At 42.6% G+C, this 15,639-nt stretch overlaps 1 protein-coding gene and 1 long non-coding RNA gene across 14 annotated transcripts in view; one reads left to right on the top strand and one right to left on the bottom strand.

The window, feature by feature from the left end:
- The window catches only part of LOC308200249, a 39,337-nt gene that overhangs the window by 3,163 nt on the left and 20,535 nt on the right, over positions 1-15,639 (top strand). For 11 of the 13 annotated variants that reach the window (XR_013955378.1, XR_013955379.1, XR_013955381.1 and 8 more), the window contains 2 exons: positions 13,333-13,480; positions 14,124-14,327. This is a non-coding gene — a long non-coding RNA (uncharacterized lncRNA). Of the gene's footprint in view, positions 1-11,336; positions 11,427-13,332; positions 13,481-13,751; positions 14,013-14,123; positions 14,328-15,639 lie in introns of those variants that run through there. The other 2 variants (XR_013955380.1, XR_013955390.1) reach the window with 2 other exon arrangements.
- On the bottom strand, positions 5-11,328 carry LOC308200244 (tripartite motif containing 13-like). Its single transcript, XM_080605611.1, has 3 exons — positions 6,042-11,328; positions 5,412-5,570; positions 5-2,445 (listed from the first exon to the last, which is right to left on the bottom strand). The coding sequence occupies exons 1-3, from the start codon at positions 6,213-6,215 to the stop codon at positions 1,855-1,857; spliced, it is 924 nt and encodes a 307-aa protein (XP_080461737.1). The 5' UTR covers positions 6,216-11,328; the 3' UTR covers positions 5-1,854.

Genomic DNA, 15,639 nt, shown 5'->3' on the forward strand with positions numbered 1-15,639 from the left:
GACAAACACAGTTGGTATGAGTACAAAAGAAAGGAATTCAGATGTATAAACCACTTGTTATGACAAACTTGTTAAATAAAGTTCTTTGGAAATGAGGTGATGTAGAAAGCCTAAGTTCTGGCCCTGGCTGGTAGAGGCAGTAAGCAGCTGGTACCGTGCCACTGGCCGCTGAGGATTTCCTCATACAGTAAGTGAGCTTTTGTTAAGCTAAATGTAAAAGATCAGAAATGATGGTGACATTATTCTGAACGTTTGACTTGTAAAGCATTGCTTGACGGCAGCAGCACGTGATTACAAGTTGTAACCTTAGTCTTGTGAAGCTCAGTTTACCTTTCAAACACAGTATACATTACAATTAAGCAGCACCTGAGGAGCACCTTGGGGAAGCACCTTGTCAGGGTCTAAGTGAGAAGCAAGAGATGAAAGCTTGATAAAATTTGTGGTTGGTCCCAGTTCTATTCATTCTGTGAAGCAGTGACATGTAAGAAAAAATGCTGGTTCACATGCCTTTGCAAATTACATAAAATAAGAAGACAGTCAGAGTAGTGAAAGTGAAAAAGGTGTCAGAACACCTGGCCATGTTGAGGCTGGGGAAGTGTCTGAGCCTAATGTAGAAGTGAATGGTCACACAGCACTGGATCTAGTGAAACCTGTTTTCTGTTTGTTTCTGGATTTTCCATTATCTAGTAATATACAAGTAACAACTGAAGCGTTTCTCACAGTTTGACTCAGTCTCATCATTCACCCTCACTAGCAACATCTGTGTGCACACAAGGAGGTTTGGTACTGGGTGTGGGCACGCAGGGCTGAGCTGTAAGCCTTCAGGGTCAGGGCTGTGACCGGTACCAGCCCCGGGCCTGATTTGAAAGGACATTTTAGAAGGAAATCCTTCCATGTGTACAACATAATGATCTCCAGAGCCCTATGGACTTCTTTTCTGATAGTAGAAATAGCATTTGACATGCCCTGTGTTTGTTAGATTTCCAAATAGTTCTGATACTACCGGAAGAGTCAAGGGAAAGTCAGTCTGATAACTTTTCATTTTTCCAAAGTTAAAATGTGTAGAAATTGAGCAGAAGTTACCCTGAGAAGCAGAAATGCTTTTGTATTAATTAGCAAAGGAATGTAGAGAACCGATGTAAAGAAAAAAAGTGGTAGGTAGGCCCCATACCTGCAGTTTAAAACGTGAATTCATATGAATGTATTGTTAACTGTTCTTTGCTTCACCACTGGGAAAAAATTATCAGGCAGATAACCAAATACATGAAGTGTAGTAGCCTAGCGTTTATCATTTTAAAACAACTTCAAATTCCTTTGTAATTCCCTTATAGAAGTAAACAACTTTAAATTACTTTGTAATTCCCTTATGGAAGTTATAGCTTACCTTAGTAGGTAGGTTTAAAAGGAAGTAACCGTGTTTGTTTGTGGTTTAAAGCTCAAATTTAGGGCTTGGGATGTGAATTACATTTTTAATAGAGAATAAACTCGAAGCATTTGCAGCTGTCAGAGTCACAGGAAGGAGGCTTAATTCACAGAACGTGTTGGGCACAGTATCCTGCCTGCCGTCTCTAAATCCATGTTCTTAGGCAGCCTGTGTTACTGTCTTAGGCTACTCTTTTACTGCCACCTTCCAACCAGTTACTAATTTGTGGTGGTACAAGAGAGAATGCAGCAGAGTGCAGACATTAGATACCTCTCATTCTGTTCACATTTCAAGGTGATTTTCAGTTGTTTGGTGGAATACATAGGCAGCACATATGACTGGGAAATGAAAGCTAAATGTTAGGAGATATTGTTTTAATTCATCCTTTCAGCAAATCTATAAAGGCTAAGTTTTCAGTGCTGGTGTTCACTTCAGTGCTGCAGTGTGGATGGAGCTACATTTTCAAAATTATCTTGGTGGACATCATTTGACTTCTCAAATAGTTGCAGTACTTGCTTGCAGAAGGATTGATCAGGACTCTGACCTGAAAAAACAAAGGCAGGGTATTCCGATCTGCATGTCTCGGCTATGTCAGTGGTACTTGTTAACATCTCCTGGCATGCACTGGAGAGATAATCCTTGATGTTAATTCCTTTGATGAGCTCTTCAAAATACTGTTTCACTGATATTTTGTACATTGGTGGATCCTGATATGAAGCTTTTGCTTCTAGCATTTTTTCAATTTTTTCCTTGAGCTTTTTGTGCTCCTGCAGAAATTGTACAGAATTTACATGCTGTTCCAGGAGGGTTTCCATTTGATTATAAAGCTGTCCAGAAGCTTCAGCTTCTTTTGAGATTACTTGCAGTGTCTCCAGTTTTGTAGAATAGTCATTGCGTAACTTGGAGTGCAGTTCAGCCATTCTGTACAATATGCCCTTCAGCAAACCAGTTCCAACCGTGTCGATCATTACCCTGGTGTCAGTAGCATCAGCTGTTAATTCATTAATCAGCTTTTCACTTTCCTGAGTGAAATAAATTGATGAAAAGTTCTGTTGCATCATAATCATGTCTCTGAGCAGTCAAGTTTAGAATAGTCAAGTGCATTTTTAACTTTCAAAATACAATACCCCTTGTAGGTTCTCTGCTCTAAAAGCTTAACAATTACGGCACCCATTAGTGCTCAAAGCCAAATGAAAATATAAATAATTGTAAATGCCTTTTGAAACATTAGGATCCATGGCAACAGCATGGAGCTGTGACAGGGGAGAGTCAGGCCGGGTGTTAGGAAAAGGTTCTTCACGGAGAGGTGGTCGGGCACTGCCACAGGCTCCCCAGGGCAGTGGTCATGGCCCTGAGCCTGCCAGAGTTCAAGAAGTGTTTGGACAGCGCTCTCAGACACGTGGTCTGATTTTTGGGAGGTCCTGTGCAGCGCCAGGAGTTGGACCCAATGATCCTTGTGGGTCGCTTCCAACTTGGGATGAGTCTGTATTTTTCACTCAACGATTCTGTATTTTTCACTCAAAGAATAAGCTACTTACTTTGAGACTTAGGCACTATTCAAGCTCAAGATACCTTTGGATGAAGTTCAAAGGGTAATGAGGTGGCAGTTTTTTCCACCAGCCCAGCTCTGAAGTGCCTCCTTGTAAGCCTACTTCCCTAGGAAGGACATCGGTGGCAAGGTATTCCACAGGAATACCCCGAGCTCCGTACAGGTGTTACTACAGGCGTTTGGGATGGTACATTGCACGTACTGCATGTCCCTTGCAGAGAACAGCAGTTTAAATTTGCAACCCCACATTCAGTAATACATCCTAGTATGTTTCTCCATCCATTTAATGAACCCAACCAAATTTTGAAGATGTGGGAATAGCTTTGGTAATCGTATCTCACACTATATCTAGGTGAAGGAGAGACAAAGAGCGCGTTGTCTGGCCAGGGCCAAAATCTACCGTTAGATTAAAATATGTTCTCTCTTCCTGCTATGCAATTTTATCTTGTATGGCCTAAACCTCCTTGGAAAATTTGTGTGCACCCTCTTTTGGGGTACATCAGCCAGCATAAACAGCACGGCCAGCCGATCAGAAGAGGTGATTCTCTCGCTATAGTTAGCATTGCTTCAGCCTCACCCCAAACCTGTGTGCGGCCGTGGGCTCCACTGCCTGGAAAGGCCGTGAAGGAGCCCAAAAGCAGCCAGAGCAAGAGCTGGAGGAAGGGAGGGCTGAGGTGCATGCCACGAAGGGAGGCTGAGGAGGCCGGGGCAGAGCAGGCTGAGAGGCGGCCGGGCTGCGCCCTGCAGCGCCCTGAGGAGGGGAAGGGAGCAGGAGGCACCAGGGGGGCTCAGGCCGGGCATGGAGAAATGTTTCTTCACCACCAGGGTGGGCAGGCACCGGGACAGGCCTCTGGGAGGGCGCGGGTGCCCAAGGGGCACAGGACAGTGCCCTCAGTAATACGCTTTAACTTCGGGTTAGCTCTGCAGCGCTCAGGCAGGGGACTCAATGACCTTTGTAAGGTCCTTCCAACTGAACTACTCAATTCTATTATAAAATCCACAAATTGACTGTCTGCCATCAGAATCCAAACGTAGCTCTCTAATCTATCCGAGGAGCGTGTGATTTTGCTAGTGTTATCGCTAATGTCACTTGTACCTTCCTAGCGTCCTCATATTTCTTGTGAACTAAGTGTAATTTTTTTATAAATTCATTTTTTCTTCCCTGGTAAGCTTCTGATACTTTAGCAACGTTGTGGTTTTTGTGTTTTCCAAAGAGTTTACAGATGGCACATATAGGCTCGTCGTCAGTCAGACACATCTGAGAGGAAAAAAGTACACGAGGAGAGTTAGTAGCTCTACAAAAGCAATACAAGTCAAGTAGCTTGGTGGTTTGCCTGCTATTAGCTACTGTTAGAACTGCCAGAACTGGGTATTGCTGGTGGTGCTGCAGTGTTTGTCTTCCAAACAAAGACTGCTGTTACACTGCGTCTGTTCCATTGATCTTTGCAGTAGGGCATAGATGATACAAATTTTGCCAAACTACATGCCGCTTGGTTGCTGTCCAAAAAAAAATGAACTGCCTTCCTCTGTGTCGTGAATTGTGCTACCAGCACACGCAAGACTACATGTTTTATAGGGAAAAGACAACTGTGGGTTAGTTCAGGAAGTGTTTTTCATGCCTTATCATGAATGATAAAGGCAGAGACCTGTGTGAAAAGCGATGAGCAATGGCTTCACTGGTGGAGCAGCAGGGGATACTGGCATGGCAATGTAAGAATGAGGAGCAAGCAAGAAGGCAGACATACTTTAAATTATTTGTAGTATGTGAATGAGAAGCTTGAGTGACAATGCTGTAGTGGCAGTAGAATGACTGAACTATTTGACTTGAGGAATGAGAGCTTGGCCTCTCAGAGATTTGATTTCAGTGGGACTGCTCCTGTGCTAACCTCTAGCCATGCAACTATGGCTTTTGCAGCTAACTTCATTAGTAGATAACAGGGAAATAGAGTGTTGGGTGTGAATTATGGAAGGGAATTCTGGCCCTTTTTAATCATTTTGGCATGTTGCTTAGAAAAGGCAAAGATGACACACAACTTGGTCATCCTCAATAGGAATAGATTTAGTCCTGCAGTTACTCAGTCTAGAAGGCTGAGATTGATTTTTAAGAAAGGTTACAGCTCTTTTGGAGTTTACGAAGCTGCTTGCGAGTGGCTGCGGAAAGCTTACAATTAGTAGGGTGGATAAAATTATTCTGGGTAAGGAAATCTTAACAATAGTCGGTATTCACTGATTTTTATACATTGGAATAAATTGAGATAGATTAATATTATATATTTTGGTATTTTAAGGACTTTGTTATGTTTAAGGCCTTCATTAAGTATTGGTTGTCCACTAAAACTTCCAGTAAACATATATTTTTTATTTAGTATGTACTTGAAACATCCAGGACGGACAGAGTGCAAATTACTGAAAGTAAAAAGAGTAGATAAGAATTCATACCAAGTTCACGTTTTCCCCATGTTCTTCACACATTTGGGACAACTGTTTTTGCTCCTGCACACAGGTTTTTTCAAGTTCATCTTTAAATTTCTCCAGGATACTTTCAACTAGGCTATTTCTTAGCAGGCCGACAATTCCTCTGCCTCTCAGATAAATTACCTTCAAATGAGAAAAATAGTAAAATAGATTGAGGGACACAGGAATGGCTTGTTTCTTTGATAATCTGGTATACCATAGAAAGATGCATTATATTTATTTATTTATTACATTCTGTACTATTTCACCGTGGTTTTGAACCACAGTGAAATAGTACAGAAATACCTATGTGCCCATTTCATTCAAACATGTATATTTTAACTTTGAGGCTCCTAAGCGTCACCTGCCCGTACTTTGCCTCTGAGTATAGGTGATGCTATTGAAGTGACACGGGTGCCACACTATTAAGGAACAGGGGAGTGACCTGCTCCTTTCCTTTACCTGTGGTGTGGCATGGTATTCCTTGCAAGAACTGTGGCCCTCCGGTGAAGAGTTGGGGCGTACCTCCCACTTCAAATCACAACAAAAGTCTCCTAACTACAAGAAGTCCCACCTGCCCAGCTCCCCCAGGGGACACAGGTCACCCCTACTTACTTTGCGGCACAGGGGGCAGTGGAAATGGCCGTTAACGTGGTGGCAGTTCTGGTGAATTAGGATCTTTTCCAGACATTGCTTGCAGAAGTTGTGTGTGCAGGACAGGACCAGGACTGGAGGGGTGAACAGCTCCAGACACACGGGGCACAAGAGCACCTCTCTTAAGGCTTCCATGATGGTGTTTCACCACATGATGAAGACCTTTCCTGGCTGCTGCCACAGCCCCTCTTTGCTGGCAGCCTGGTACTGGCGTTCTAGAACCGGCCCCAGTCTCTGTAGTAACATCTCCATGGCAGCAGCAGCTCCCTTCTTTGACATGCTAGCAGTTTAATTGGATCTTCTGCATCTCCGATCTCACCGAGCCCGTGTGCGAAGTCACTCTGTTTCACCAGAATGTTCTCCTTTCTGTTGGAACACCTTGGTCTTGATTTAAGCACTCTCTCGGGTGTTCAACACGCAGAGATGGCATCTCTGCCGGCAAACAGGCTGGCATCTGTTGCTCTGATTAAGAGTTTTGAATCTCAGTGCAAGACAAGTTCCTTGGGGTGGTCAGTTATTTTATTGCCTGTATTTTTTCATTTAGAATTGTGTCTTTTGTTCAGTCATTTCAATTCACATTTTCATTACCTTGTGCTGAAAGCTTCTTCAGAAAGTCAGCCTACACCTTGTTAGCAGTATTTCTTTTGTTATCGCTAACCTCTTTAAAACTTGTTTTAGATAATGGAATCACTCGTGACATTGAAAGCTAACATGGCATCTGGGTGAGGAACATTCCAGTAACTAGTTTCTGGGGATTTACTGGCAGATACTGAAATGCATTAATGGCTTCTGTGTCCGGTGTTAAGTGTTCAACAGGCATAACCCCTGCCATCAGTAAGACCAGCATATTTATCAAGACACTAGTCTCACTGCTTTCAGACGAATGTAGAAATCACATAATCTACTGTTAAGTATGTCATATGTTGCACAGTAACTAGGAAATTAGGATTAATAGATTAATGACTGAAAGAAATCAAGGTAAATGAAGAGGTATAGCCATAAACAGGTGGGTAGAGTGCCTGTGTGCACGCACACTGATCAGACTTAGCTTCTTTGGGATGTTAATACCTGATTGTTACAGGAATTATGTTTGATCTTTTGTCATCTCTAGCCCAACCCACAGTTATCTGTGGGTGTGATTGAAACTCTGGGGCAGAGCTGGCTGGTATTACTGTGTTTTGCTTACTTTGGACATTCCTCCTACACAGGAGTGAAGATTTGGCATTGAAGTCTCTGACATACATAAATTTTATATGTAGCAAACCCATGTAAACTACATAGAAATTAGGAGTGCAGCCAGCAGACCTCAGTGCAGTAGTTAAGGAGAGTTATTTTCCCCCATCTTTCTCATTCAAACCTTTCCCAGAGAAACCAAGAGGAATAAAAGGTGAGGCACCATGCTAGGAATTGAAGACAAAATGCCTGCTTGAACGTTCAGTCTGGTTGTAACCTCATCAGAGCTTTCTAGTCACTGGTACATTTTGCAAATAATTTGTAATCCCTGTTTTCCAGCAGCAGCCTGTTGCTACTCTCATCTCTAGTCCTTCTCCTTTTCCATAATCTTTGTGTCCTTGTATTGCGTGGTGCAGACTAGCAGAGGATGCTCTAAGGTGTGCTCTGTAACTGAGATGGGATGTGCAGGTGTAAAAATAGGCACGTGAGGGGAAGTATCAATAGGAGTGCGTGGAAACCTTGTGTGGGAAGTACAGTGTTATTTGCAACATCTACTGCAGTCAGCCAGTGTTACTGCCAACACTGAACAGTTTTTGGCTTCATGTTATTATGTAGGACATTCACTTTGAATTTTCTGTACACTAAATTAGTGTGGAATAAGTTTTTCTCTCAGTAGAGCCCTTTTCTTAGTGTGTAGTGGGGCTGCAATGCAACCAGGATTCAAGGAGTGATATATTCACTGTTTGGTGTTTGATATGTTAGAGCTGAATCAGAGCTATTTTTCTGTTTCAAACTACGGTAATTTTTTCATTCATTGTCTTTACCATTTCAGTCTTTGGAAGCCATTCACTGCCTGCATGCCAATTATCATTGAAACTGGTAGAATTCATTGCAATGTAAGGAAACTCACCAATTGTCCTTTGAACTTACGATAAGTCCAGGATACAACATACTAATTCTTAGCTGACATTGGCTAACCCTTGTAATAGCACAGAGGTCAGATCGCTTGGATAGATCAGGCAGGGGCAGGTAACAGTCCCACGGTGCTGCTGGTTTATGGAGCTAACCTGATAGCCGCAGCATTTGTATCGTGTCCTTCACTATGTCAGTACAGGCCAAAATGTGGTGCTGAAACACGCCTGGTGTCGGCGTGGCAGGGGGAAGAGCTGGATGATGTTGCCTTCTCTGGTACATAGAGGGAATCACAAATACGAGCTGAGTGTTGGACTTGACTAACATTTCCATGGAACCAGGTCATTTTTCACTTGTCCAATAGAATAGAAATCAGCTGTAATTAAAAAAGATAGCTATTGTGGTCATATCCTCCTTAATGGATGTATAAAAGGTAATTTTTTGGTAAACTAAGTAAAACTTTGGGAAAAAAAATTACATGCTATGACAAAATGTTCATTGGAATACTTAAATGGAAACTATGATTTTCAAGACATACATACATAGGTATGTCTGTCAGAGTTGAGTAGTATTTTAACATCCACTCATTTTTAATAGCTTGCCACCTACTGATTTCTGAGACATGAAACCCTTCTTGGCAATGGAATTTTTTAACACCAATTATTTGCTATCTGGGTGGATTTTTCCTTTTGAGACTTTGAAGTCAGGCTATTTAGACCCATCCCTTATGCTGCCCACGGTTGGGGTAGGTTTTGAAAAAGAGGCCTTTACCTGCTGGCCTACACAGAAGCCCTTCCCGTAACCACGCACTTCTCCTGCAACACAGAATACTTTTTTTTTTTGAGTAACTCAGTGTGCGTTTAATCTTTAAAAGTATTTAAGAATAGAATAGAGAATAGATCTATCTGAAAAGCTAAAAGAATCTTCTTAAGCTTAGGTAACTCTTTCTCAGAACTCAACCATAATTCCATGGTCACTTGTACCACTGATAAAGTTACTATCAGTGAGGCATCCTAAATATATTTGGAAGTTTTTGTTGGCTGCAGAAGGGCAGCTTGCCTTACATTAAAATCTAATTAGTACAGTTGTGTCGTTCTCTTAGAAAAAATATTGATTCTCTAATGTAATATTATGGCATGCAATAAATGCCACAATAAACAGTATCAGCACTGTCTAAAGCCGTATTGTGCTAATATGTGTGTATCCTCCTCTGCCTGACCATTGGGGTGGGTATAATCACAGTATGTCTTCCAGTACACAAGCACAAGTTCAGCAAAGATGCTCTGAGACCTCAGGGCAGTACTCTGTGTATTGGCTTTATGGTATGTAGGGTATCTCAAAGGAGTTTTCCAAGTTCTGGCTGGCACACAAAGTAGGTTGGTGTGGCTTTTTACGTCAAGTCTTCTACCAGTTGGTTAGTATGAGGGTGTAGAGACATGTGAGATCTCTGATCTCCTCGTAAATGGTCCAATGTTGTCTTAAAAGACAGTACTGATGTTATTGAAGCAGGGGAGGAAAATGGACTAGTGGTAATTTTGCTGAGAAATATGGCCATATTAGTGCACACCAGGGTAGATCAGTCAGGATGCACAGGATGGGATTGTGTCAGTGATGTTCATATTCTTTTCTCTTTTTGTGTGTGTGTTTGTTTGGGGATTTGGGTTTGCCTGTTTTTGTTTTGTTTTGTTTTGTTTTGTTTTGTGTTGATTGTTTTTAGATTGGGTGCCATTTTGAGTCAGTTTAAAGGGTGAACGAACCATATCTACACATTTTCTTGAGCCTATCTGGAACTGAATAGATCCCTTGCAAAATGGGTATGGGCATTAGATTTCTCTTTTTTGTGTGTTTGTATACAGATAATTTGACTCAACATTTACTACTAAAAGTGTAACTGTAAAATAGCTGAATAGGTGTAGGAACCTATTTTTAAGGATTCTAAGGTGTTCTAAAGATTAGTCCCAAGCCTTAGGCTGTATTGGAAACTGGAGTTTATAATTTAGCAGTGTACTGCAGCTGGCACATGTCCATAACCAGCAGAGGGAGTATAGAAGCTGTGAGTTTAATTAAAGTAGGGGAGAAAAAAATAGGTTGTTTTATTGTGTCCCATGAACAAGTCTGTCTATTCCACTGTTTGTAATACATTGGTCCCTATCCACTCCCCTCCAGAAGCCACTGGAAGAAAGTTGGTCTTTTCCTGCTGTCTCGCAGGTTGCCAGCCCGGGGGTTGTGGGAGATGGAGCACCTCCAGACTGTCTGCTGCCCCGCAGCTGTAGCTGCCCTGACAGTGTCACCTCTATCAGCTGAAGCAAAAGCTTCACTGAAGGTAGTGATGAGATTGAAGCCTTGTCAGGACCGTGGTAGGTGAGACCTTGGACAGCAGAAGATGAGGTAATAGGAAGAGGTTTCTCCCTTATGGGATCCTATTTTCCTTCCTTGCTGTCACCAAAGGTGAGGCTGGTGAGGAAATGCTGGTGGTGGGACAAACTTCTTTGAACAAAGGCCTCTAGACACAAGTTAAACCCAGGAGTGGTCTGTTTCCTCACTGTCCTTGGCGGTAGGGCACATGAAATGTTTGTGTGCAGGTGCATAGCTTTGCTCTCTGACCCTGGAGGAGTGATGCTGCTGGCCACGACCAGGTGGTGTGGAGGATTCAGCAGCTGACTCAGGACCTCTCAGCAGTCATGAAGATTAACTGTTTAATCTAAAGCTCTCACTAATTCTGCTGTGACAGTTTAGAGGATATTCTGAGATCTTGTAATAAAGGTCTAGGAAGAACAAAGTGGGAATCAAAACTTGTCCAAGGCAGCAGTACAGAAATTCCACAAACTGCAACAGCGGGGTGGCCTCACATCCCTGTTGGCACTGACACTCCCCTGTACTCAGCCAGGCTCAGGATGCTAGCGGCTCCCCGGTGTTGTGTTGTGCTAGCATGAAGCGTTGACACTTGGCAGCATTCAGCACTTTCCCACCTGTCCCAGGTTCGCTGCAGGGCTTAGCAGGACGGCGCTTGCTGCTGTGTCTGTGGTGTGGCATTTCCAGCACAGGCTGTTCTGTTGGGCAGTGCGGACAGCTGTCACAAAGGGTTGTGGTGATACGTTTTATCATGCTTCTAAGTCAGGGCTGCACAGAAAAAGACCTCTGCAATATTGTATCTCTCTTCTCTCTTCTTAGATGCAAAACTGCTGGCATGGTGAATTTCCTCACTGGTAGATGTAGAGGCTAAGAAAAACTCGGTCTGATTTTTGTTTTGCTGGTTCACAGGTAAAGCAGTAAAAGGTAAAGCAGTAACCATGGAATTCATGCCCAGCCTGTGTGCTACTTTTGGATCTTGACTTCTACCTAAGTTTTCAGCTTCAAATATCCAGCTAGTGTCTCACGTGTCTCCTTCTGAATGTCAGGTTCTTTTTTTAGATTCTTTCATATTTTAATATCTCGTGTTGGCTGACAGAATCACAGAATATCCTCAGTTGGAAGGGACACACAAGAATCATGGAGTCCAACTCCTGGTTCCACACAGGACCACCCCAAAATCAGACCATGTGTCTGAGAGCATTGTCCAAGCATTTCTTGAACTCTGGCAGGCTCGGGGCCATGACTTGTCTGGGGAGCCTGTGCCAGTGCCCAGCCACCAGTGAAGAAGCTTTTCCTAACACCCGGCCTGAACCTCCCGGACACATTTCCGTGCCATTAATGAGGAATGGCCCTTTACAGGTACTCACTCTAAAGAGTATGAAGCTTGGAGCAGGGAGCTTGCTTTGCTTTCTAAAATTCTGCAATTGTTTAAAAGGGAATATTGGTCAGGCTGGAAACAAACCTCTCAGAATTGGTCCTGTAGGACTTCTGATCTCCATCGGATCTCCAGCCTCCTGTATGGAGAGCAACTTTTCATTTGGCAAACATGGCAAACATCTCTTGCTAAGTTAATTTGTTGAAAACATGTCCTATCTTTTTTTAATTATTATTATTATTTTTATTAAGCTGCTACCCTATCATATGTCATAAATCAAAAGTAAATTGACTGCACGGTCATCTGTAGAAAATAGATGTGCAAAGCAGACCAGGTAGTGCCACTGAAACCTCTTATGCCATGTCACTGAAACAAAGGGAATTCATTTTAACCTGTACTACTAATTTTAGTGAGACTGTGCCACACATTGTGCTCGTGTGGGAGCTGCTGTCATTACCCATTGCTTTTCTTCAGCTCTCTGCAGTATGGCAGGAGAGGGAAAAGGAAGAAAAGCAATAAATCTCAATTTATTATTTCTAGATGGGCTTTTACTGATTGTCCAGCAACCCGAAAGCACAAGAATGAAGCAAATATTGCATCCTGAAGCCACTGGCCATCAGACTTAAGATCCCTTTCCCTTCTCAAAATGGTTTATAAAGTAGCTAGATATGTGTGAACTATCTACACCCGAAACTACATAGGGTAATACAGAAGAAATCTTTGTCAGCAGTCAGCTATGCACAGTTGACATGCTGACAGACCCAGGCCTGGAATAAATAGATTTTGATCCAAGAGCCACAGGAAAATCTCAGCTCTTTGTTCCTGCACTATTCTGTGTGGGTGGAGAGAGAAAAAATCAAGCATTTGCCTCAGAGCAGCACTCTGTTCTCAAGAGACACGTGGAGCCAAGTAAAAGAAGTGGCAAGAGGAATTTATCTGGTAGTTAAAAATTTGTCTTCATCCAGGGGTCAAAATGAACAAAAGATCCCATTGTATTTTTCACAGGAGGAAACTGTCAATTGTTTTCACCAAGATGCAGAATAAACATTTACTATTAAAAACTGAGAGAAATTGACATCTTATCCAAAGTAAATGAGTGCTGTCTCTGTATGGAAAATTCAGCGGTAAAAATGGTGTGTGTGTGTGTGTGTCTGTGTCTGTGTGTGTGTCTGTGTGTGTGTGTGTGTGTGTGTGTGTGTGTGTGTGTTCCACATTGCCTTAGCATGTAACACTTAGAACCAACCTGTAGCTGAAAGAATACCAATAGAGTAGTTCAGCTGGAAGGGACCTTCAGAGATCATCTAGTCCACCTACCTGACCACTGCAGGGCTAACCAAAAATTAAACCATATTAATGAGGACCATGTGATGGCTTGCAGGGATTAATTGCTTTGGGAGGAGCACTCCAGCCCTCGTTGACAGCTGGCATGGTGTTTTTCAGAGTATTTCCATTTTCGCTTTATATGGCTGGAGAAAAGAGCTAAAAAAAACCTCACCAGCAGACCAGGACTCGCCCAAAGCCAGTGGAGAAGGTAGTGCCGACAGTCAGCCAGCTTGCTGCCAGAGCAGGACGACTTGTGCAGAACCAGGCAAGTCCTTCATTTTGATTGAATTTTTGGTAGCGGAGGGGTCAGACGCTCTCAGGCACTAAAGTTAATGCAACTTCTACTCCAGGCTACTGTAAGCCACTTGGACCAATTACATCTTCCTCTGCAGTGTGCTTTCAGGGGCATTTGACCAATTATAACGTGATGCTTGAGGAGACAGTCTCATAGTTGTAGACTAGAGCTGACTTGTATACAAAAAACTCCTCCCTGCATCTCCTCCATCCACCCCACCCCCAAAATGAAAATTTTTGTCACCCTTTGATTACATGGGAACTCGCCTTAGAACCAACCTAGGCCTGGTGTGGGGACAAAATCCCACCCAAGCTTTTCTAACTGAGGCTGCTGAGGGTGTGTTTGCTCCTTGGGCAGCTGTTGCAGTGTATGAATCCCTTGTAGCTTCAGTAAAATAAGACATGCCAGACTTAGGTGCCTGCAGCTCTGCCTGGTGCACTGCTGTATGAGGTGGCAGAGAGCAAGCAGACGTCGTGGAAGGAGGCCTTTGGCACTGCTTGGGGTCAGAGGAAGCTGCTATTGCTGCAGTCCAGGCTGCCCTCATGCCAGTTCACTGATGGACAGGGGAGTGAAAAGATCACAAAAGGCATAATTTGCATGTTTTTCTATTCAGGATTCTTCTAGTGACATTTTAATGGTCACTGTAACTTGCTGCAAGTTAGGAGTGAGCTGACTGGTGGACTTGAAGCAAGAGAAGAAGACTAAAGACCAAGAGTCCTACTGTTATGGAGATGGGCAACGCTGTACCAGCAGAGGGGTTTCTCGGGTATGGCATGGCTGGGGTTTATGGATTCTACACTTCTGACAAGACCTTGTGGTAAGGCTCAATTAAAGATGGTGCTTTGGGGGGTTTATTGCAGGGGCTGTTGTGGAGGGGTACTTCATAGCTGCCACTGATGCTGAGGTGACCTGGTGGGAGAGGATTTTTCTAGAGGAACAGAGGAGTCTGGAAATGCTAGTTGGGGTCCTCCTGTCCCATGCTGCCACTAGCTCCTGGCCATTTTGCTGCAGTGGGATGAGGTCATGGAGTGTCAGCATGACCAGGCAGTGACAAGCACAAAGAGAAATCTGCCCACGCATAACCCACAGCTGTGAGGCTGTCACACAAATCTGTGAGTCAGGTTTACTGCATCAGGAAATGATGTGGAAAAAGCCTGTTTGCAATTTAAGCATTTACATCACCCAGGTGAGAAATTAATTAATAGGATGCTGCTATTTGTGAGTTTGCTATTTCATTTAGATGGGCTGTTCTTGTTTTTTTCCCATGGTGGCTTCAGTCAGATGGGGTGGTTAGTTTGGTGGTAATTACAACCACATTTGTCAGTGAACCAAAAAACGTACTAAGTGAAAAAGCACCCAGTTCTGCAATATCCATCTGCATGGGCAGCCGGTAGGTAATTTTTCAAATATAAACACTTGACATTAACTTCAGAAAGATTATTCTAGCTAGTTTTAATGATATGCAGTCCTTGTTAATTATCTCCGTTTAAACAATTCTGAGCTGGTCTCTATGCTCTAAGCATGCTAGCTATTTGGAACTGTTCAACTGTAGGTTTGCTACAGTTGAAATGCTGAAATAATTCCTTGGGAATTTATGACACCTGCAAATGCATCTTAGTTTTCCCAAGTCTAACTGCTAAGATATGCTCTCTAAAGCTAAACTGCATACTGTGTTGCACAGACTCTTTACAAAGCTGCTTTTGTGTATGTGATTCGTATGCGATATTTTAATTTCAAGTGTGCTTACTTCAAGGTGATTCTACTGAAGTACTTGTTTGGCTCTGAATTTGATGTATCATTATCTAACATATCAAGTAGGCATGATTTATATATATAAAACCGGTCTATTTTTAACTCTAAATATTATTCATTTTCAGTGCCAAATAAAAATATTTTGGAAACGGACAAATTCTTATTTAACCACTTAAATATATCAAACTGGATAAACTGTTAATCTCCAAAATGACATTCCAATCTGAATCCTAAGGCTGTCATCAAAAACTCGGAATCATGTTGTTCTGTCCTATTAGATGAAAATACTGCTACAAAGTGTACTGTAGATAAGATTTTCATTGATTATTTTTGAGTGTTATTGTTACATTTCTGTATAAGTTTTTGCTGAATATAAG

Source organism: Anser brachyrhynchus (assembly GCF_964034855.1).
Source record: "Anser brachyrhynchus genome assembly, chromosome: 10".
NCBI classification, from domain to species: Eukaryota; Metazoa; Chordata; class Aves; order Anseriformes; family Anatidae; genus Anser; species Anser brachyrhynchus.

Bases quoted from the DNA above. Each gene is read 5' to 3' on its own strand.
- LOC308200244 (XM_080605611.1), bottom strand. From the start codon at position 6,215: ATGGAAGCCTTAAGAGAGGTGCTCTTGTGCCCCGTGTGTCTGGAGCTG. The intron at 5,571-6,041 runs GTAAGTAGGGGT...TCTCATTTGAAG, and splicing joins ACTGCCCCCTGTGCCGCAAA to GTAATTTATCTGAGAGGCAG. The intron at 2,446-5,411 runs GTATGAATTCTT...TATTTCACTCAG, and splicing joins ATGGGGAAAACGTGAACTTG to GAAAGTGAAAAGCTGATTAA.